The 23,835-nt window shown below is 36.8% G+C and overlaps 2 protein-coding genes across 5 annotated transcripts; both read left to right on the top strand.

Annotated features, from left to right (window-relative positions):
- Positions 1 to 1,774: 1,774 nt before the first annotated feature.
- On the top strand, positions 1,775 to 8,219 carry LOC141674290 (protein SCO1 homolog 2, mitochondrial). 3 transcript variants are annotated; one of them, XM_074481013.1, is made up of 8 exons: positions 1,776 to 2,022; positions 2,402 to 2,530; positions 3,001 to 3,133; positions 3,295 to 3,373; positions 7,227 to 7,427; positions 7,524 to 7,613; positions 7,681 to 7,813; positions 7,892 to 8,219. In XM_074481013.1, exons 3-8 carry the CDS (start codon positions 3,071 to 3,073, stop codon positions 8,001 to 8,003), a joined length of 678 nt encoding a protein of 225 aa, XP_074337114.1. In that variant the 5' UTR covers positions 1,776 to 2,022; positions 2,402 to 2,530; positions 3,001 to 3,070; the 3' UTR covers positions 8,004 to 8,219. The 3 variants fall into 3 exon arrangements, with proteins under 3 accessions (XP_074337112.1, XP_074337114.1, XP_074337113.1); XM_074481012.1 differs by having other exon boundaries at positions 2,402 to 2,466; XM_074481011.1 differs by lacking the exon at positions 2,402 to 2,530 and having other exon boundaries at positions 1,775 to 2,022.
- A 786-nt stretch (positions 8,220 to 9,005) lies between these two features.
- Positions 9,006 to 21,335, top strand: LOC141670523 (inactive TPR repeat-containing thioredoxin TTL3-like). 2 transcript variants are annotated; one of them, XM_074476421.1, is made up of 8 exons: positions 9,006 to 9,543; positions 10,347 to 11,318; positions 11,447 to 11,642; positions 11,734 to 11,906; positions 19,511 to 19,844; positions 19,928 to 20,171; positions 20,446 to 20,546; positions 20,716 to 21,335. In XM_074476421.1, exons 2-8 carry the CDS (start codon positions 10,384 to 10,386, stop codon positions 20,866 to 20,868), a joined length of 2,136 nt encoding a protein of 711 aa, XP_074332522.1. In that variant the 5' UTR covers positions 9,006 to 9,543; positions 10,347 to 10,383; the 3' UTR covers positions 20,869 to 21,335. The 2 variants fall into 2 exon arrangements, with proteins under 2 accessions (XP_074332522.1, XP_074332521.1); XM_074476420.1 differs by lacking the exon at positions 9,006 to 9,543 and having other exon boundaries at positions 9,592 to 11,318.
- Positions 21,336 to 23,835: the final 2,500 nt, after the last annotated feature.

The raw sequence follows: 23,835 nt of genomic DNA on the forward strand, positions 1-23,835 counted from the left end.
CTAACATAAGTGGATCAACATTGAACATTCTCTTCCTACACTGGAATGGGTAGATCCTTTATTGATCATACACTATCTTCGTGTACAAATTCCTATATCAAGTAGAGCCCTTATAATTGTCCCTTGAGACTAAGAACTAAACCAAAGCATAGTTCAGTGTACACAAGATGACTATGATGACCTCAAGTCTAAGGATACTTGTACAACTATCACTATGTGAACAACTGCTGACACGTGAGTGAACTCCATCAGTTGTTCAGCTGTGTGAGTCATGTTCAGTGAACTTATTCTATAATAAGCACCTACATACTTGCTATAGTGTCACCACAGAAATGTTTATGAGAACATACATCCTTCATAATGAAGCAAACATAGTATGTAACGATCTTTGCGGATTATTAATTACCAGTTAGTAATCCTACGACTAGGAACTATTTAAGTTTAGAGTTATCATCTTTTAGGTCTCATTATTATGATCTCATCACAATCCATAAAAAGCTTTACTCTAAACTGTGGTATATCTTATTTAAACATTTAAATAGATAGAGCCCGCAATAAAAATAAAACAAGTCTTTTATTAATAACAATGAAATCAAAACAGATTACATAAAAGTTATTCTTAAATCCTCATACATGATTGGACTTAGGACATATCTCTTTCACTAGGGTTGCGTTACAAAGGGATAATTTGATGGATTTGCACTCTACTCATTCGTATTATTTTTATTGCATGATCTCTGTTATTAGATTTCTGTAAAATAGGTCCTTTGTATTCACTAGTCCGTGGTTTTTTCGTCGGGAAGAATCTCGAATATTACGTGTACATATACGTGGATGCAGTCACATGAATCATCTGGTGAAGCTAACCTATACTCAGATGTCTGTAAAAGTGGTGACCAGGCAACAACAACTGAATCTAACAATGAGCCGCATGAAGCATATTTCTCAACTGATATTAAGTTGTCGTTATGCGTTTCTGGCACTTTTTTCTTACTCCTTGTTTTAGATTTAGGCATGCAAACAATTTAAAGAGACCTACTATTTGGCTTTTCATTCCGCGCTTTAAGAGCCCGGAGAAACAAGCAAGAACATTGAGAAACAAGTTTGATCACTAGAACTGTAAAGTTACTTGTCTTCGAGATTTGCAATGCTTTCATTTAACTTATTGAATCTTCCAATCACAGGTGGCTGTGATGTATTGAAATGTTTGGACAAGAGTATTTCCTGCTGTTTATGAATCAACAATTTCAACGAAATTCAAACTTTTGAGGAAACCATTTAATTTACCAGAAGATAAGGTTGTGTTTTTCCTGTTAAGAACCATGTTCATTGGTACTGTTATATATATTCAAGATGCACATAATACAGATGCTATCCTTCAAAATATTTTAATGTAGTTATCGGTCAAAATATTTTATGTCATTATTTTTGCAATGGCTTGTAAAAAACATTATTTAGCATAATTTTGAATCTAAATAAAATATTCCCGTTGACCCGTGGTGATCCCCGTTTTCCGTTTGGGCTGGGGATGGGGAAGCGTTTATAATCCCCGATGGGAATGAGCCGGGTACGGGGATTTGTTTTAAAGTTGGGGACCGGGGGCGGGGATAGCACTACCCGACCCCGAAACTACACGACCCCGAAATGACCCGACGCCCATCCCTGTCCATGCCATTAGATAGCCTTAAAAGTGCTTTAGGAGGGGAAATTAGCCTTAATTACTTATTGATATAAAAATTTAAAATTAGAAAAATTGATAAAAGGACAATTAACTTGCACAAGAGTTTTATTGCTCAACAAGAAAGCAATACGGCGCCGTTTTATTCATCTTCACCGAATAGAGGTTTTCGGATGCTTATACAGGTTATGAAAAAGGCGGTAATGCCCCCATACATATAATTTCCAGCTTCAATTTACAAATATTTTACCACCCAAAAAAATTAGAAAAATTATGTTTTCTTCACGGCTTCTCTTCTCCTTATTGAAGAATCGCTCTGCAGTAATTACAAATTCACTAGCACGGTAATTCCTTTCTTGATTTTGATTTTATTTTTTATCTTCTGCTGTTAATTTAGGTTTTTTTTTGCGTTGATTTAACTTTAAATATTGTGTATGTATGTTTGTGTATATGATTTGTGGTTGCGAGATTAAGTTTACTTAGTTAGTGCTGTAGCTAAAATATATTTAATTTTCAATTTAAATTCATTTTCTATATTTTAGCTATAGCACCAAGTATAGCTATGCATTTTAGCTATCATTGCTCCATTACTGTCATTTGAATTTCTGGTTGTTAGGCCGAAGCTAGGGTTCCTCATTTACGATTTTACTTAGTGATTCGTAGCAGATAGTGATTGGCCACTAATCTCTGGATTTCTTATATAAATTAATTTATCAATTTCAGCTTGTACCATTTGAAGCTCGGGTCTCAACAAATATTAGTTCCAGTTTCCACTCTGCTTAAGTGAGGTTTGTGGAACTGGCTGTATTTTCAGCTCAAGTGAGGCTTGAATTATGATGAAATTGTGTTTAGGTATATATGTTGTAAAATATGGCTTAGTCGCTATATTTTGAGCCAAGCAGGCATTACTTCTTAAAGTTTCGGAAATACAAATGTCTTTGCTAAATCTTTGTCTTCTCTTTGCCGGTTCCTGAATGAGCTTAGTCATCTCATTTGCTTCATAGTTATCTGATGAAGTCACTATGTTTGGAGTCATATAATTCAATTTGCTCACTTTCATAACTTCATTGTTCATTGTGTATGTTTTTTATATGCAAGGGTTTAATTTAATGTCATCCAAGGCCGAATGTGGAATTCAGATTCAGAATGGTTTTTTAGGTCAAAAGTCTTTTTATGTAGTATTGATTGTGGGAGACTCTACATTGTATTTTTTCTGTTCCATGAATTAATCATTCTTGTCTTATATCCTATGTTATTTTTTCTTTGACTCTTTGCTTTTTGATTCAAACATGTAGAAATTAACAAAGCTTCTATTCTTGTAGGTTCGATTCAGTCAAGAAATTTCATTCTTCAAGATACTTAAGATCAGTAAGACAAACTAATCAACCTCTGATGAGTACCCCAAGGTCAACGACACAAAGGTCCCAGTCATGGTCATGGACATCCTATATTATTGTATTTAATCTGAACTCTTGTATCATTTTATATGTGTTTCTGACGACTGTCTTCTTTAATAGTTATTAATTATTGATGTCAAACTTGGATTATATAAAAATATTTCGTAATTGCTCCTTCCAGTACTTCCTCTCGTTCAATTTGTTTTTTCGTTGTTGCAGCCACCTATTGTACTAGGTGGGATTGGTGGTGTTGCATATCTCATTCACTATAATGATGAGAGAAGAGTCATAATGAAAGGTGAATTTACCTCTGATTTATTGTTAATCAAGTTACTTTTGGTATCGTATAAGACTAGTTAAAAATTTTGAAGTCATGGACTCTTGGTAGCACACCTGCAACATTAAGGTGGTCGAGATTTTAGTATTTACTTCTGTTTTCTTTCTTGCTGTACTAGTTGAATTCAAATACATTTCACACTATCAAATCAATACTTTAAATGGATCCTTTATTTTTCTATTTACTGCCATAAAGAGTTTAGAATTATAGAATTTCATCTGACCAATTCATTTCTCTTGTACCTAGCTTACAACAGGCATGTCTCGGGTGTTAAATTAACCTTCCAGACAAATAATTAAGTCCTACTTTAAGAAAATACCGCAACTTGACTTTTCAAGGTACAACATCATGCTAAGTAGTGTTTTTTCTTAGATTTTATGAATCACATTGATCATATAAGTTAATTTGTCACAATTTGGCTTTAAAACTCCATTGAGCGTTAATTTATTAAAAGAAGAAATTGAACCAGAATGCGGCTGATTTGATAGAGGGTTTTATTTTGATCAAATAAAGATGCAATTAGTGTCTGGTCACAAGCTTAGGGCTTAAAATCAAGTAGAGTAGACTGTAGAATAGAACTGGAATCAGGTGAAAAGGGAGGAATAGAGGGACCTAAAAAAATTTGGGGAGACTTTTTATGTGACCATCACTGAAGAAGCAGGCGCATTTGATGATTTTCCTCCATTATCCTTGCTTTTCTGATATTCTTTCAGTTTAGGCCCTGTTTTCTCTATCACCTGTTATTGGCCATAATTTACAAGAACCGCAATAGCAGGCATGACAAATGGAAAAGCGTGTTCTTTTATCGCTATCTAATTTGGTCATGTCATAACTGGTTGAGTGACTTGGTGACAAGTAGTAGCTGCAGGTCAATAAGTGATTTTCTGGCCGGAAAACTTTGTGGACATAAGCTAGATTAAACTTCAAGTAGCAATCCTTGAGCATCTTGCTTTACTATTTGGCGTCTCAACCAATGCTTGTGAGTATTTTGACGAAACACAGATTTCCATCAGCTACTTTAATTTCTCGCCCTGTTCGTAATATATTGAATTTTATTATAAATATTAAGATGAAGATACTTGTACCAATCCATGTGTGCTTAATTTAGAAGTATAGAAAAGTCTCACTTTATGAACAACCTCTTAGTAGACTTAAATTGTTATATTGTCTTTGACATACAAAGATAAGTACTTTTCTGATAGTAAGCTTCTGAATTTCATCTTTATAGGGAATTATCTTGTCGTTGCTTCAATCAGATTTACCTTTGTTGTTTTCTCTTTTTTGTTTTACTTCTATCCTTTATAATTACATCCTATATATAATTGTAGTAAGGGGGTTTTGATGGTACGGTCATGTGGGTGGGTCACAGGATCTCACGTGCCAAAGTGTGCTAAAGTATATATATATAATAAATACTATATTTATTTTATTTATTCTGTTGTTAATAATTTGTATATGTTGAATAATTTGTATAGATAAACATTTTCGTTAATTAATTGAAATTGAACTATAATTACATATTCTTAAATGATATAAAATAATATTAAAAGTATTATATATATAATACAATCAATAATTATTTTAATAAAATATATATATTTCAGAGTAATAGAAACTGACGCACAGTTGGTTAAAAATGAAAAGAACAACGTGTGTAATCAGTCTCTGCACCCTCCTATTCCCTCCTATTCTTTAAAAATAATAAAAAAAAAACTAAAAGGTGGACCGTTGGATTAGGTTAAAATGGATGGTCAGGATGTAGTCTCCAAGTCTCCACAAAATTGAGGTCTCCACAAAAATTGAGGTCTCCACTGAACTTTGTTCATATATATATATATATTATATATAAGTAAAATTAACAAACCTGAAATCGGGTTAAAGTGATATTATCGTTAAAAATCTGAATGGTTAAGTTTGATTTAAAATATTTTTGAATAGAGTTGAACTATAATTTCATATTCTTAAACGATATAATACAATATTAAAAGTATTATATATATAATACAAGCAACAATTATATATATATATATATGAGTAAAAACTAACAAACCTGCAATTGGGTTGAAGTGGTATTATTTTGTTAAAAATCTGAATGGGTAAGTTTGATTTTAAATATTTTTGAATAGATAATTTTAATTTTTATCTTATGAAATACACATTTAGATTATATTTAGGTTTGAATAGTACATGTTTTGTTTTATTATGTTTTGTTTCATTTTGTAAAAGGGAAAATTACAAATTATCTTTTAAAAAATTTTGAGTGCATGAATCCTATAAAACATGAAAATTAGGAAGAAACATAATAATAATAAAAATGATTACAATTCAAAATTGAAATACCAATCTAATAAAATATGTTTAAAAGTACAATGACAATAGAATGCGAAGTATTTTTTTCAAAATAATTTATAGAACCGAAAAATTATAAAATATTATTACAAACACGGAAAGAATTAAACCCTAAACAACTTTTCAATATTTGGTCAAAGTCCACGAGATAAAGAAAAGAAAATATATAAATAAAAAATAATTATGTAAATATATTATGTGATATGGTTAAAATATTCTCTTTACAAATTTATAATGTGAAAAATTTGGATAGCGAAGAACTAGATTTTTTTTAACACATATGTTATATTAAGGCTATTAAGGTCAAATATAAAAATACAATAATAACTAAATATATTAGTACAAAAAGTATAATTCTTTGGAATGTACAATATCTACTAAAAATATAAAAATATAAAGTTTATTTAGGAAATAATATTATCATATTAAAATTAGTTAAATAAAGAATAAATATTTTTAAATTTTTTTAATAAAGAAATAAGAATTATCTCGTGCATCGCACGGGTATAAAGCTAGTAGTCAATAAGACAACCAACAGAGAAAGAGAGAGCAAGAGCTGTTTGGGTAATATTATACCCAGATTAGGATAATGTTATCACCACAAAATATGTGACTCAGTGATTACCTAATACGAAGTAGCAGTGTTGTAAAAAGTGCACTTACTCTTGCATCGCAAGTGCGTGCAGGATTTGCAAAAAAATGGGGATGTACGCAGTTGTGAATTGGAAATAAAGAGCCTTAGACGCAAAAACTTGAGAGTTGATTTAACAATTAAATAAAGTTCTTAATGATAGAACACAAAAACAGAACGCAGAGCAGTTAGCCTCGCCTTCTCCGCAAACGAACCCTGATTCATCTGCCTCCCTTTCTCTCGTATCACATTCTTCTTTACTCATGAAAAAATGTCTCTCTCAAAAGTAGGCTCTACCATCTCTTGCATTGTGATTCTCCACATGTATCAACAGCCCTAGTCTACATATCTCTATGTTTCTCTACTTGAAACAAAGTTCTGAACTAGATGTTTTTTGTATGTGCTGTTAAACTGGTTGGTCAATGTCTTGTCCACTAGTTTTATCATGTTTTGGGACTATGCTACATACCATCATATTATTAATAACTGAACAAACAACAAATATGGGTGCAAAAAAGAAAAGCGCCGCGATTTGCACTTCTATAAGTTGCATTTTTCCATAATACCCGAGAGTAGCGTTGAACAATTTATTAGCCGAATAAGGTACCATTTTTTTCTTTGGTATATTTATTTTGCTCTAGTGCACCTGCAAGCATCATCTATTTTTGCAATATCACACCTCTGAAACTATTCACTAAATTTTTTCTGCCAACACAACATCTCCACATCTCCAAAAGGAACACCATTTTCAAAAAATACATTAAATTATTTAGCTACAATAAACATCTTCTGTGTGCATTTCAATTTAACTACTTATTTGTTTTACTGGATCAGGGGATGCTGTGAACTGTGGAATAAATTCGACGAAGGGACCAGTAATTGGTGGTCCGTTTAATCTACTTGATACCGAGGGACGATCAATTACTGAACAAAACCTTCTTGGAAACTGGGTTCTTCTCTACTTTGGTTATACTTCCTCTCCTGATGTTGGGCCATCTGAAGTAGAAAAAATGGCAAAGGCTGTTGATATACTAGGTTGTATTTTGATTTTTTGCTTTCAAATTTAATTTAATATTGAATTACTCGCAGCATGACAGGTCTTAATTTTTTGTTTAATTTAATTTAAACTAGAGACGAAACAAAATCTCAAGGTTCTTCCAGTGTTCGTTACTATAGATCCACAACGTGACAACCCTTCACAACTTCAAGCTTATCTGAAAGGTCAGTTCTGTAGGCTACTTGGTTTCTTATTCAAGGATTCATCCAATAATGCTAACATAGACTTCAGAATTTGACTCGAGAATCGTGGGACTGACGGGATCCGTTGCTGCTATAAAAGATATGGCACGGGAATACAGAGTTTACTACATGAAGGTGGAGGAAGATGGAGATGACTACCTTGTTGATTCATCCCACAACATGTAAGTTGCAAGCCTCTCTTCTCCCACTTTTTTAGATTAGATACATACACGTTGACTGCTAAATGTATTAATACACAGGTATTTGATGAATCCAAAACTTAAAGTACTAAGATGCTTTGGACTAGAGTATAGCGCAGATGAACTGTCGGAAGCTATTCTTAAGGAAATGAAGTCAGACGGAAATTTATAAATGCATATTGACAGCAAGTATTTTGGAATTAGAGGGAGTTATACCAATTTAGCTAAAAAGAGCCTATCTCGTTATAATGATGTTGCGCATATTGAAGAAACAATGAGATGCTTTCTTTGTTAACCGTATATGGTTTTAAGTGCAAGTTTTTATTACATATGCACTTGCAGTGCAATTGCTTGAAGAAATGAGATGGAGACTTTTGCTTGGTTTTCATTCTTCCTCCATTTTATTTACAACTAAAAGCAGATTCCCAACTTCCCAATTATAATCAAATGTTCATTTCCTTCTATCATATCCTTCCTAGTTTTTATTGTTAAAACATACATTTGGCCACCATATTACTCTCATATCCTCCATTTTCTTTGGCCCCTACTTTTCTTTATATAATTTTTTCAATCCCACCCCAAGGCTGAATATAATCCGCCAACCTGGGATTGGTTGGGGATCATTTACAAAGATATATTGGACAGCCATGATTAGTGTCTGCTTTATAAAATTTGTTTTCTTTGACTTGTTACAGAAGCACCATCTGTTAAATATCTACCATTTCTTCAATAGTTTTACAGGTTTGGACCCCTAGTACCCCTTGGTTGTTACCCATCACATGTTTTGATTTTAGTACATGCATTTTTTTGTTTCTTGCATCTTTGTTGTCTAGTATAATCTGTTTACCTTGCAGAAACATATGTTCACTGTTTTCTGTGAATGTGTGTGTGTGATTTTCATAGTTGGAGAGTGCTAGTTAGAAAAGGGTTCCTGCGTATGACTTTTTGCAAATTAAATAACCAATTTTCAACCCTAGAAGTTGTGAGAGAACCGAGTTGATGCGGAACTTAACTGAGCTTGATCTCGGTAATTATAAAATTTTAGTGTTGGAATTCAGGTTGATTTGAACCTGAAAGAGATCTTCAAGTTTGGTATGTATATCTGTAATGCTCAGTTCCGGTTTGATATAACTGAATTATTGGAGCGAGTTCACTTGATATATGTTGTCATTGTTTATTGCAAATTTGAGGTTGAGCAAGGCTATTAAAATGCTTTAAAAATCAATGTTCTAGAGCTAGCCAAGTTCGCAAGCTTGCTTGTGAGTTACGTTTGTGAACTTGCTTTCAAGTTGCTTACAAGTTTTAGCATACCGAACTTCATCTTGTTCGATAATTACTCATTCATGGTTTCGACCTTGAACTTCATTGAGAAGAGCTGTCTATTGTTTTATGGGGTAATTCCTAACATCCGTTCAACCAGTGGAAACAAGAAGAACCACAAATTGTAACATTCTTTCTTTTCTCAGTCGAGTCCCAAATTTAAGTACACAGTTCTAGTTAAAAGTAGTGCAAGATGCGGAGATGATCAAGTCCAATTGGAAGAAAAATCCTCTAAATTCATTGGAGTTGAGATGCAACTGCTATGAGTTTTAACAGGTTGTAGTTTACGAATGGTGTCGGTTCAAAAAGTTCTATCAAGTTTAACGCATCAACAGGATGTAGAGGAAGTCGACAAATGAAAATGTTGAGGAGATGTAGTTGGCAAACAGCTGGTAAGTAAGTATCCTATATTCGTGGTGACATCAAACCAACACAGAGATACGTGAAGACATGCTCTCTTTCTATATGTCTTTTCGTTGTCTTCTTGGCTGTAATCAACTTGTAGAATTAGTTACATATTTAAGAGTTATGTGTGTGTATAATCGATTAACAAAAAAAAAAGATATAGATATCGGAATCGAATGAAGTGTAATGCCAAAACTGAAGTCTAAACTTCTAGAGATCCTCGTTTCTTCCATGACCGAGTCTTAAGTTTTCTTTGTCAACCACACAAAAACAATCAACTAAACTTAGAAATTTCATCTAAATTTTGAATTTCCGTCTATTCTCCTACCAACAAAACAACCCCCCCCCCTTAATTTATTATTCCCTATATTTTCTTCTTCTTCTTCTTCTTTTTTCTTTTTTTTTTCAATTTTTTCTTTTAATTATCATAATTTCTCATGCCGTCTGTAAACTTCTTCTAACATTTAAAGTTTATTATATTTTTTAAAATAAGTTTTGTTATATAGGAAGTCAGTTGAGGAAGATTGCAATATCAGATGTGCATGAATCACAATATACACAGCTCCTGGGGGGTGCATGTATTAGCGTTTGCTTGTCTAAACCCTAATACATCCGCTCCTCTCCTCCTTTGTAAAAACTTGAAAGCCATCATCATTTCTTTAAGTTTCTGTATTTAATACATACATATGCATATCAATAATCAAAATATTCCTTATAAATTTCAATGCATGATTGCATGGCATGGTGTTGACATTGTACCATAATCAATACTTTTCACCATACAACACAGAATCCCACACGTTCCATCAAAGAGATATTATTCATCCATGATGTCTAGTTTTAGGGCAAACTCTCCGGAAAGAAGACCAGGTTGTGGGATTTTTAATGGCTTTTTTGGACGTCGTCGTCGGTGGCGAAGATCAAGCTCAACAGGTTCATTATCAATGGGGGGTCGAATCAGTGACAAAATTCCAAGGTCTAGCACTCCAAACTCAAGATCAAGCACTCCTAACTCAAGACAGCGCCACAGTAGCTCCAATGACCCCCCTTCTTTTGAAGGAGGAAACGATTCGGGCGAGAAACAACCCGATAGAGTCATTGCTAGACCAGGGCCTAATCATCAAAAGGTCAGGCCACAATATGGACAGAATCAACAACAACCTCAAGTACCACCAATGGTCAGAAGTGCACCTACTAGCCAAGGTTATGTACAATCAAGAAAAGTGCCTCAAGCAAGCCTTGGCATATCTGGTGAGCTCGAAAGCATGATTGCTGATCATCAAAAATCAAAGGGTAATGGATATGTTAGAGCTTCATCAGGAAATGTCATGCTGTATGGTAATTTAGGTAATCTTAAGCAACCACCTGGGAGTAATGTTCAGGACCAGACAACTTACAGTTCTTCTTATACTAATGGAAAATCGTATCCAAATAGTGTGATGGGGAATGTTGTGAAGAAACAGGAAGACGTGGGTCAAAAACTAACTTCTTTGTGTAGAGCTTTGTCAACCAGAATGGATCCAGAGCAATTGAAGATTATGGGAAATGAGGATTACAAGAATGGAAATTTTGAAGAAGCATTAGCTTTATACGATGCTGCTATAGCTATTGACCCAAAAAAGGCTTCATATAGGAGCAACAAAAGTGCTGCATTGACGGCACTAGGGAAGCTTCTTGAGGCTGTTTTCGAATGCAGGGAAGCAATTAAAATTGAACCTCAATATCAAAGAGCGCATAATCGTTTGGCAACCCTAAACCTCAGGTATCAATTGTACACGATTTTTTGTGAAGTTGACTATATTTTGTTTTAGCAACAATCAAAACATATGTACATGATTCATGAGGCGTGGACTTTAGTCTTTATCCTGTGTTTGTTGATGGGCTTGACAGATTAGGAGAGGCAGAAAAGGCCATGTATCATTTCAAATGTGCAGGTGCAGAAGCTGACCCGGATGTTTTGACTAAAGCAAGAAATGTGCAAGCTCATCTCAACAGGTGCACTGATGCTAAAAGGCAACACAATTGGAATGGCCTGCTAAAAGAAAGCAATCTTGCTATATCTGCCGGTGCAGATACTGCACCACTGGTAATCAAATCTAAATCAATGTACTTCTAACATAACATGTTTTAGTTGTGTTCTTTTTAAATATTTACTGACTTGGAGAATTTTGTTTAAGATATTTGCTCTAAAAGCAGAGGCCTTGCTGAAGCTGAATAGGCACCAGGAAGCTGATGAAGTCTTGACAAAGGGTCCTAATTTCACTGTTGACGAAAGCACAAAATATTTTGGTCCTATTGGCCAGGCAAGTTTATTAGTAATCCGGGCTCAGGTGGACATGACAGCTGGCAGGTTAGTTAGCGATCTTCTCTAAACCATTATTTGCTTTTGCCAAGTTTTTGAATTTCCATTCGGACAAATGTTATAGATCCACCGGTAATCAATATCATAACATAATCAAAGTGTTTGGTAATCGGCTGTTTTAAAGTGTATTAGTGTTTATAATGCTAACCACGTTTTTGGAGCATAATTAAAATAAATTAAAGATGATGCAGAAGAAGAGAAAATCCAATAAGATATTAGAATTGTTCATCTTTGACTTGTATGCACTATCCAACTGTTATGGATAAAAAATTAAGGTTATTATTTGCTGTATTTATTACTAAGATTCGGGAGCTCAAGGCCTTTAATGGCTGCTCTCGTGTTTCGTAGCTCAACTCTGCCTTTACGAGATGCCTACGTATCTCTGTGAATTAGAGAATCAAGCCAAAAAACGTAGTTCTGATTGGGAGTCCTTGAATTGGACTTGGTATAGGAGACCTGGTGGGTAAGTCTCATAATTAGAATAGACTTACGAGTCCTAGGAAGTAGGAAGCTGATTCCTTATCCTTTTAGGTCCCCTTGAGGCTAATCGATAAGGATTTATATCCTTATCGGGACTCTTCTCAATAGCTGATTTTTCCCTTATTAATTAATTACGAAATTAATTAATAATCAGGGCTTTTGGGCCTTTTTTATTCCATCAGGCCTGATTTAACCTTTCTGGTCTGAGTATCATATGTCTTTTTATTGGGCCTAGCAGCCCACAGCTTGTAAAATTAATGCAGTATTTAATTATACTGTTGAGACCCACCGCTTCAAGCGGGTTAGGATTGGTGACGGCCCTTCAGTCACGGTTCAGGAGGCCGTCCCTACCTTTTTATCCCAGAGGCCTCCTAGCCTTGATGAAGATACCTCTCCCTTCACCGTCACTTGGGGCCTTCAGAGGAGGGACACGGTGGTAGGGAGTTCCGAGGCTGCCGCCGTTTGGTCTCAGAGTGTGATCACGCCTCGTGACAGGGCTGAGATCGTCGAGTCTTCTGATGACCTACAGATTGAGCGTCTGGGTGCTCAGGCCGTGGCTTCTGTAAGCCTCTTCCTTTTTTAACTGTTTTTTTTATTACTTACTGTACTTTGATATGTTCGTGCAGATGAATACCTATCTCCAGGCTGCCCTTCACAATTTGAAGGATGTGAGGACCAGCCTAACTATTGCTGAGAGGGACAGGGATAGGTACCTCAAGGCTTCCGAGGCCAACTTCACTCGTTTCCGTGAGGTAGAGAAGGAGCTGGCGGACGAGAAGGAGAAAGTTCGTAAGCTGGAGCTGGATGCTCAAAGGGCCCGAGCTGAGGTGATAGCTGAGTATAAGGCATCTCAGGACTTTCAGGATGTCCTAAATGCTGAGTATGATGCTAACTTCCCGAAGACCTTTTCTAGCTGTTGGGAGCAGATAGTAGAGGAGATTGGGAAGAAGATTCCGGAGGTGACTCTCACTGCCTATCCAGTCCCTGATATTCCTGGGAAAGAGCCTCTTCTTGATGATATCCCTCTTTCTCCTATTCTTGCTTCTTCTGCTGAGGCCGAAGCTGTTTCTCCTCGAGGTGCTGATCCTGTTCCAGTTCCTTCTTCTGCTGCCAATGAAGGAAACATCGATGATGACTTCTTCAAGGATCTTTGAGTATTTTGTTTTTCTTGTTTGGCCCATTGTGGCTTTCTATGTATTGACTTAATCGTATTCAGAACTTATTACCATTCGGGGCTTGGATTCTATATGTTGCTTTTCTTGCCTCTTTCTGTTTTGACTTTACAATCTTAATATGCATTTGAATCTTAAACATCCTTAGATTGAAATAATTTCAAACTCTTTAATATGAAGTCTGGTTTTTCAAAACCTTACATAGCATGGGTTCGACCCTAATTAATAATAGACAAAGTAAATTCTACTGGAATATAAAATCCTACGCAAGCAAAGCTTCAAGGTGCTTTTAAACCTACTTATCATAATGACAAGTGAGAATCGTACTTCGCCTATCTTACACGTAGTAAACCTTCAGGTTTTGTGCGTGCCAGGTCCTCGGGACTTCAAAACCATCCATAGTTTCCAGCTTTTAGGTTCCTCTACCCTGAACGCTCTTGACTCTGTACGGCCCTTCCCAATTTGGGGCTAGCTTTCCTTTCTGTCCGACACCAGAAGCCTCTATTTTTCTCAAGACTAGATCGCCTTGTTTAAAAAACCTTTCTTTAACCCTTAGGTTGTAGTAGAATGAAGCCTTTTTCTGATATTCTACTATCTTTGCATGTGCCGTATCTCGCACTTCATCGATCAGATCCAGGGCTAACCTCTGCCCTTCCTCATTTTCTTCTGCATTGAAAGCCTGAATCCTTGGAGAGGAATGTGATATCTCTACTGGAACTACTGCTTCTGCCCCATACGCCAACATGAAGGGAGTTGCTCTTGTCGTAACTCTACAGGTAGTCCTATAGGCCCATAATATGGGAAGTATCTCATCCACCCAATTATTTCTTGACTTCTCGATCCTTTTCTTTAATCCATCCAGGATTATTCGATTTGCTACTTCTGCTTGCCCATTAGCTTGTGGGTGAGCCACAGAGGTGAACCGTAACTCAAGCCTATGGGAGCCACTAGCTTAACATCTATGCTTCGTGTCTTCAAAACACGGAAGTACACACTTCCTGAACTTTCTTCAATCTCAGACGAAGCGAACTTTGATAGCGCATCTGCCTTAACATTTTCTTCCCTTGGAATGTGTTCAACATGGCATTCATTAAATTGGGTCATCACAGCCCTTACTAGGCGGACATACTTAGCCATCGTTTCATCCCTTGCCTCAAATTCTCCCTTTACCTGGGATATGATCAGCTTCGAGTCTCCACGAACCTTTAAGTTTTTGACTCTAAGTGTCCCAGCTAGACCAAGGCCAGCTATCAGGGCTTCATACTCTGCCTCATTGTTTGTGGTTGGAAAATCTAGCTTCATAGCATACTCAATTAAGAACCCATCAGGGCTTTGCAAAACCAACCCTGCTCCACTGGAATTTGTTTTTGATTCTCCATCAAAATAGAGAACCCAATATTCTTTCTCCTTATCATCCTTCTCCCTGTCCCCATTGTCGACTCCCTTGTCTTGAGGTATGATATCTTCCTGCCCCCCGACTTCTTGGTTGGGTATGGTATATTCCACCACGAAGTCAGCTAGTGCCTGGGCTTTTATAGCCGTACGTGGCTTATACTTGAGATCAAACTCTCCCAACTCTATTGCCCACTTAATCAGTCTCCCACTTGCCTTGGGACTGTGAATGATATTTCTCAGTGGCTGATTTGTTAGCACTTCAATCTGGTGAGCTTGAAAATAAGGACGCAGCTTTCTTGAAGCCATTACCGAGGCTAAAGTGAATTTCTCAATAGTTGAATAATTCAACTCAGCACCATGCAAAATTTTGCTGACATAGTATACGGGTTTCTGGACTTTCAGTTCTTCCTTAACCAACACCGCGCTCAAGGCGCTCTCCGAAACAGCCAAGTACAAGAATAAAACTTCATTCAGAACTGGCTTGGCCAACAACGGGGCCTGGCCCATATATTTCTTTAATTCTTCAAATGCCTTCTGATTTTCCTCACTCCATACAAAGTCTTTAATGTTCTTTAGTGACTTGAAGAATGACAAGCACTTGTCTCCTGACTTGGAGATGAATCGTCCTAGCGCAACAACCCTTCCTGTGAGCTTCTGAACATCCTTGATAGTTTTTGGTGGTTCCATGTCCAGGATCGCCTTTATTTTATCGGGATTAGCCTCAATTCCTCTTTTTGAGACCATTAATTCCAAGAATTTTCCAGATCCTACTCCGAAAGCACACTTCGCAGGATTTAACATCATCTTGTGGTACCTCAGGACCTCAAAAGCTTCCCTTAAATGGGCTATATGATCAGTCTTTACTAGACTCTTGACTAACATGTCATCAACATAAACTTCCATAGTCTTACCAATAAGATCTTTAAAAATTCTATTCACCAACCTTTGATAGGTGGCTCCTGCATTCTTTAGACCAAACGCCATAACAAGATAACAATAAACACCAAAGTCAGTGATAAATGATACCTTTGGAATGTCATCCTTATGCATTTTGATCTGGTTGTATCCGCTAAATCCATCCATGAAACTCAGCATCTCATGTCCAGCAGTGGCATCAATCAAAGTATCAATTCTAGGCAGCGGAAAACAGTATTTGGGGCATGCATCATTCAGATCAGTGAAGTCTATACACATCCTCAACTTTCCATTAGCCTTTTTCACCATTACAGGGTTTGCTAACCACTCTGGAAATTGAATCTCCTCAATGAAACCAGCCTCTAAGAGCTTTTCTACTTCCTATTTTATAGCCTCTTGTCTTTCCGGGGCAAAATTTCTTTTCTTTTGTTTCACTGTCTTCTGGCTTGGATCCACGTTTAGCTTGTGAGTAATTAACTCCGGGTCTATGCCTGGCATATCAGCTGCTGACCATGCAAACACATCACTATTTTCTTGCAAAAATTTCACTAACTTTCCTCTAAGGGGCTCCTCTAATGTGGCTCCAATGAAAGTCATCCTCTCAGGATTCTTGGGGTCTAAAGGAACCGAAACCAATTCTTCTGCTGGCCTTCCTCTATTCTCATCATTTTCTCGAACATCCATATCTTCAATAGGAAGAACCTGCCCCCCGACTCCATCTGCCCTCAAAGAGGCCACATAACAGCTTCTAGCCATTTTTTGATCTCCTCTCTCTTCTCCAATCCCGTTTCGGGTGGGAAACTTCATGACTGAATGGTAGGAAGAGGGGACTGCCTTGAAGGCATGTATCCCTGTTCTCCCCATGATAGCATTATAAGTTGAACTAGCCTTTACCACCACGAAATCCAGCATCTGCGTTGCTTGCCTTGGCTCCGTACCTATGGTGGTTGGCAATTTGATTATCCCTTCCACAGGACATTCTACTCCAGCAAATCCATATATCGGCTTGTCGGTTGGTGTCAACTGGGAGTCGTTATACCCCATCTTTAGAAAGGTGTCGTGGAGCAAGATATCCACAGAAGCACCATTATCCACAAGGACCCTCTTAACCGGGCTATTTCCTATTATTGGTGTTATGACCAGCGGGTCGTCATGGGAAAACTTTACACCCTCTAGGTCGGAATCATCAAAAGCCAATGTTACTTCTGTCCTGGCCCTCTTCGGGGCTTCTCCAACAATATGCATAACCTCTCTAGTATATGCCTTTCTGGAATTTTTGGACAATCCAGCAACAGTTGGACCTCCAAAGATCATGTTTATCACAGGCCCTCGAGGTCTCGGCCCTCCATAAATGGTGTTTATAACTGGTCCTCTAGGCTGGGGGTTTCGCCCCTGATCGTCTTGGTCCCTCCTACGATCCTCAAAGTTCTTCCTTCCATTATTATTCCTATCCCCTCCTTCTCCAGTATATTTGTTCAATCTTCCTTTTCGAATGAGGAACTCAATTTCATCTTTCAATTGCTTACACTCATCGGTGTCATGGCCAACATCTTTGTGAAACCTGCAATACTTGCTCTTATCTAGCTTGGCGGGATCAGCCTTCAAGGGCTTAAGCCAGCGAACATCTCTGTCTTTCTCAATCTCCATCAAAATCTGACTTCTAGGAGCATTAAGCTTAGCGTATTCAGTGAACTTTTGCCCAGGTCCTCCCTTCTTGGGGGTTGAATCAGGGTTTTGTTCGGTTCTAGGATATTTGTCCTTTGCAATATATTCTAAATCAGTTTTTCGCTTCTTGCCTCCAGTGGGCTCATTACTTACTACGGTCTTCCTCATGCTTTCTTCAACCTTGATATACTTCCCTGCCCTCTCTTGGAGTTGCAACATGTTTTCAGGGGGACGTTTGGCCAAGGACATCTTGAAAAACTCATCCCTGGTTCCTTGTTTTAGTGCTATCATAGCTACCTTATCATCAAGGTCTGGGACTTTTAAAGCCTCCTTTGTAAAACGATTCAGGTAATCTCTCAAGGATTCCTTAGCTCCCTGCACAAGACTCATAAGGGATGCTGAACTTTTCTCATGGACTCTTCCACTGATGAATTGCTTAATAAAAGCCTGACTTAATTCTCTGAACGATCCAATAGAATTTGGGGGCAGGCGACTGTACCATCTTTGAGCCATACCCGACAGGGTTTGAGGGAAGGCCCGACACTTTATAGCATCATTCACGGGTTGCAGCAGCAGTGCATTAGAGAATGTCCTAACATGATTAACGGGGTCTCCCGTGCCATCATAGGCTTTAAAAGTGGGCATCTTGAATTTCCTTGAAATATGGGCATTCATTATCTCTTCTGTGAAGGGTGGAGTTGGATCATCAGGATCTCCAAGGGGAAGGAGATTGCTTGGATCAGTTCTTGGGACAACAGCCCTTCTTCTTACCGGACCATCCAGGTCTATGACAGGAGAAGGATTTCTCCCCCTAGGAGGTATCTGGGGTCTGGTGGCCTGGTGAGCCTCCAAATCACGCCTCAGCCTTTGGATTTCAGCCTCATGAGCCCTGATCCTTTCCTGCACTTCTTGGGGATTCGCCCCTGGGGTGCTTTGGGGGCGTTGCCTTCCATCGGCCATTGGCTCTTTTCCAGGATGCCTCCTTCTCGGGGCCACTTAATCATCCGAAGATTCGGAGTCTCTTTCACTCTAAGGACCAGAAAATTCCCGATCCTCAGGTATAGGACCCAAACCTCGTATATAGGGGGGCGACTGCCCTCGTGCTTCGCTTCGCCCAGCATATCCGCTTCCTCCAACCTCAGGGTGAAGGGGCATCCCATAAGGGGGGTTAGTAGTAACAATAGTTGAATATTCATATCCGACGGGTCGAGAATTCACAGGTATAGCTCAACTCTGCCTTTACGAGATGCCTACGTATCTCTGTGAATTAGAGAATCAAGCCAAAAAACGTAGTTCTGATTGGTGGGGGTGAGACCCCTTATATAGATGTTGGGAGTCCTTGAATTGGACTTGGTATAGGAGACCTGGTGGGCAAGTCTCATAATTAGAATAGACTTAGGAGTCCTAGGAAGTAGGAAACTGATTCCTTATCCTTTTAGGTCCCCTTGAGGCTAATCGATAAGGATTTATATCCTTATCGGGACTCTTCTCAATAGCTGATTTTTCCCTTATTAATTAATTACGAAATTAATTAATAATCAGGGCTTTTGAGCCTTTTTTTATTCCATCAGGCCTGATTTAACCTTTCTGGTCTGAGTATCATATGTCTTTTTATTGGGCCTAGCAGCCCACAGCTTGTACAATTAATGCAGTATTTAATTATACAATCATAATTTATTTATCCCTATCACCAACCATGCCAAAAGTGCTTAAGATTTTGTTCATGACATAAAGTTATATTTTTAACTTGAATACCTATCAACAATGATTAAGTTTTCTTTTTTCCTAATTACAAACTTTAAAGCTTATCACAATCAAGTGATTTGACTGGTTTTTTTATCAGACGTAAGCATCATGGTGCTATGAATGTTTCTGTTCAGATATTCATAATTCAAATCTAAAATAAAATCAATATTATTTCTACAGTATACATGATTAATATATGGGCTTACATTGGATCCACAGATTTGAAGATGCTGTTGCTGCAGCTCAACGTGCCACCAGGCTTGATGTAAACAACAATGAAGCAAACACAGTTAGCAGGAAAACTAGAGCGGTGGCAGCAGCGAGATCCAAAGGCAATGAACTCTTCAAAGCATCACGACACGCGGAAGCATGTAATGCATACGGGGAGGGACTTGATTATGATCCTTACAACGCCATCTTGTTGAGCAACAGAGCTGCCTGCAGATCAAAACTTGAACAGTTTGAGAAAGCAATTGATGACTGCAATGCAGCCCTCAGGGTCCGGCCTTCATATAGTAAGGCTAGGCTAAGAAGAGCAGATTGTTATGCGAAGGTATGTTACAAGAAAGCAGATCATAAATAGCATCATCTTGATAATTCAGTGCATGTTTTGAATGTTAAAAATTCTTTTGTTAGTGTGGAAAATTGGAAGCTTCATTACAAGATTATGAGAGATTATATAAAGAAAATCCTGATAATGAGGAGGTGGCCAATGCCATAAAGGATGTTCAGGCCAGCCTCAAGAGACAATTCAGAGGAAGCCTTGACATAAATAATAGTAATATGACTCGCGATAGTGATCGTAATGATGCTCAAGCTCCTAAAAAACTGGCTGCTATTTCATGCGAAGAACAATTCAGAAATTGCATTGTGGCCCCCGGTAATAATGCACTTTCAAGGCCTTATACATATATCTCCAATCTATTGTGTTTCCTTTTTTGTAATATTTATTTGAAGTCATCTTTTGTTCCACCTCATATCTATGTTAGGCAGTTCTTTGATTATCCAATTTATATGGTTAATGATTAGTACGGCTATCAATTATTAAGATGGAACAGACACAGTCTCGTATTTATATTGGTATCTGTTCGGGTACTGCCATGCTTTTCAAGAAACATGTGGTAGTAATGAAGAATAGCTTGTTAATTTTGCAGGTGTATCAGTGGTTTTATTCTATGATGAAGAAGAGGATCATATTTTGCAGTTCATGGAGCAACTTAAAAAGAGATATCAAACATCAATCAAGGTTTTCCAGGCATGTTTTATCTTACCTTATATAGCTTCATATAATTTTAAGAATCCTTGGTTTTATCTTAGTTTTAAAAATAATTTTGCAGTTTTCCTAGTATTTTCTGTTGCAATAGTGGTAATTCTTGCACTATCCTCCCTTTTTGTATAATATCTTACAAGGTAGCTTATTGCAGATAAATGTGGATGATCATCCAGACTTGGCCAGCTCAGAGGGTGTGAATGTGGTTCCATCCTTCATAATCTACAAGAACGGCTCAAGAACAAAGCAAATACCTGGAGATAACCGCAATTTATTAGAGACTTCTATCCAGTTCTGCATCAGTTAACCTTGTTATTACGGAATCAAACCGTCGAAAACAATTATTGTACATGTTCCGATGGTGCAATGATCCTAAAATGTGACCACCTCAAAGGCTTAAAACGTCATCCAGAGACAGTGATCAATTGGTGGTGAAAAAGGTAGATGCAGAGAAAACAAACAGGTTCCAGTAAATTGTCAACACTGTGGAGCAAACATCATATACAGTAGGTGAATCAAACTGAAGAGATTTGTACAATTATGTGATTATACAAAGTAAATTAATGTATGATAATCCCAAAACTAGCTAATTCCTTATCACATCAGTGTCTTTGTAGTCACACTACAATTTGAGAAGTGTGTTATACGAATCAAGTCACCAACACACTTTTATTTTTCTTGTAACTCACTAGATGCTTTTATTTAACTGCCACGGCACCACAACCAAGACTGTAAGTTGAGAAAACTTTTGAAAAATAAAAAAAAATGGAAAAGTTTTTCACAAGCATCCCCTAACATTTTCAGGAATAAATTTTGCTGATTTTTCAGCTTAGGGAAAGCTCAAACGAAAAATCACAAATGTAAAAAAAAAATGGTTTTTAAATCCCACATGAAGAGATACTGATTATGCAAATGCATGAGAATAGAAGTATAGAAGAAGATTTAATAAAATGAATTTGGATTTTTTAGTGTGCATAAGGCATACATTAATAAGGTAATAGTCAAAATTAAATAAATTAAATTGTTCATTCTTATTAATTGTGATGAATCAAACCATCAAAAGTGAATGAAATTTAATACTCCGTCTTTTTTACCGGATTTTTTACATATTATTTTATGCTTTACATGTATTTTAAGATTTTTATAAAGCATAGTTATAATTTTTTAGATTCTTTTTTTTGTATAAAAATTTAAATATTATCTATTTATTTAAAAGAAAAAATATTCAAATTTATTTTAGAAAACCATACTTTATGGGAGTCTTAAATACCGATCTCCGTCCTGTGACACACACTAAAAGAGCTCGAATAAATTATAGTGTGTGTAACTCGTGGTTGTGCAACTATAAATCTATAATTAAACTTTGATTACTAGGGCCTTTTTATGTGAATATAGGCCTCTCTATATATATAGTTAAAAGAAATTGATGATATCAACTTATAAACTGTTAGAGTTTATTTATCAGTATTTGATATCAGAGTTTAGCAGATGTGATATCATCAGCATTTGGTCACTTCAGCTCAAAGTCAGGAGATATCGAAGAAGGAAAGATTTGCAGAATACATGTCGGTGCAGTACTGTACTTATTGTAGCAATCAATACATGAATATGTTTTAGGATTCCTTATTGTAATAAAATACGATTCCTTATTGATTGTGTAGTTGTGCAGTATATAAGCACAGATTAGATTTACATTATACATATCACGAATTAATATATCTTTTTTGTAACCTAGAAGCTCTCAAATATAATCGTTCATCCTGTGAGAGAGTAGTGTAAACAGTTTTTATAAAGTAATAATAAACACTGTTGATTCAATTGTGTCTATTATCTCGATTTGATTGTTTAACTGTATTCACCCCCTCTGTAGTTCATTAAAGGCCTAACAATTAGTATCAGAGCTTGCTGTTGATACACAAACTATTTAAGATACTGATGAAAGACAAAGAAGGACAACAGGTTCCCCCACCTCCACCACCAACCACAAATCCAATCAGCCACAAAATGAGTAGATATGAGGCTATCAAGGTTCCGATTCTTAAAATAAATCAATATCCAATCTGGAAAGTGAAGATGGCCATGTGTTTGGAAGCAACAAATCCTGAATATCCGAACATGATTTATAATGGTCCTCACAAGCCAATGAAATTAGCAGTTGATGTTGCCGGCAAAGAAGAAAAGATGATTGATAAAGATAAAAATGACTATACACCTGAGGATCTTTCATCTATTATGAAAGATGTAAAAGTTAGACATATTTTGCATAATAGTCTTGACAGTGTAATGTCCAATAGAGTTATTGGATGGAAACTGCCAAAGAAATTTGGGACGTTTTGGAGGTAAAGTGTCAAAGCACCACTGCTATCAAGAAGAACAGAAGAACCATACTCACTCAGGAGTATGAGCACTTTGATTCAAAGTCTGATGTGTCCTCGACTGAAATCTATGATAGGTTTTAAAAGATGATGAATGACTTCTCACTGGTAGACAAAGAATATGATCCACAAGATTCTAACTTGAAGTTTCTTCTTGCACTCTCTGAAAAGTGGGACTTGAAAGTCACGCAAATAAGAGACAATTATGATCTTGATGATACATCTCTAGATGAGATCTATGGCATGCTAAAGACTCATAAACTGGAGATGTAGCAAAAAAGTAAGAGGAAAGGATCAAAAACAAGACAAGTTGCACTTAAGGTTGAAGTAGAACCAAGGGAGAAATCTAGAAGAAAAAATCACTCCAAAAGAAAGGTTATGATTGCAAAGTCTAATACTGAGTCATCAAACTCTGATGATGACTCAAACTCTGAAAGTGAATCAGACATTAAAGGTGATCATGATAACAACGAACATATTGAGAAAATGGCTGCTCTTTTGGTTAAAAGCTTCAAAAGAATGCTCTACAAGAACTTCAAGAAAGGAAAAAGGTTTTTCAGAAAGGACTCTAGTCCCTCAAAAACTGATAAAGGAATTACAGAAGAAATTCAAATGAGAGGGAGTCAAAGTTTGGAAAATATGACAAGTAAAAAAAATGCTACAACTGTGATGGAGTAGGACACTTTGCAGCTGATTGTAGGAAGCCAATGGCTGAGAAGAAACAAGCCTTGATTGCCAAGAAGAAGAACATGGATGATACATCAGAATCAGATGATGATGTTAACTATGCTCTTATGGCAAATGCTGATGTTGAGGCTGGCACTGCTGAAATAAAGGTACCTCAAACCACACTTGCTTTTGTTAATGATGATATTTGTGAACTAAGGTTGTTTCTTAAA

Source organism: Apium graveolens, chromosome 7, assembly GCF_009905375.1.
Source record: "Apium graveolens cultivar Ventura chromosome 7, ASM990537v1, whole genome shotgun sequence".
NCBI lineage: Eukaryota > Viridiplantae > Streptophyta > Magnoliopsida > Apiales > Apiaceae > Apium > Apium graveolens.

Bases quoted from the DNA above. Each gene is read 5' to 3' on its own strand.
- LOC141670523 (XM_074476421.1), top strand. From the start codon at position 10,384: ATGATGTCTAGTTTTAGGGCAAACTCTCCGGAAAGAAGACCAGGTTGT. The intron at 11,319-11,446 runs GTATCAATTGTA...TGGGCTTGACAG, and splicing joins TTGGCAACCCTAAACCTCAG to ATTAGGAGAGGCAGAAAAGG. The intron at 11,907-19,510 runs GTTAGTTAGCGA...TTGGATCCACAG, and splicing joins GTGGACATGACAGCTGGCAG to ATTTGAAGATGCTGTTGCTG.
- LOC141674290 (XM_074481011.1), top strand. From the start codon at position 1,952: ATGTTTTCTTCACGGCTTCTCTTCTCCTTATTGAAGAATCGCTCTGCA. The intron at 3,374-7,226 runs GTGAATTTACCT...TTACTGGATCAG, and splicing joins GAGAAGAGTCATAATGAAAG to GGGATGCTGTGAACTGTGGA. The intron at 7,428-7,523 runs GTTGTATTTTGA...AATTTAAACTAG, and splicing joins AAAGGCTGTTGATATACTAG to AGACGAAACAAAATCTCAAG.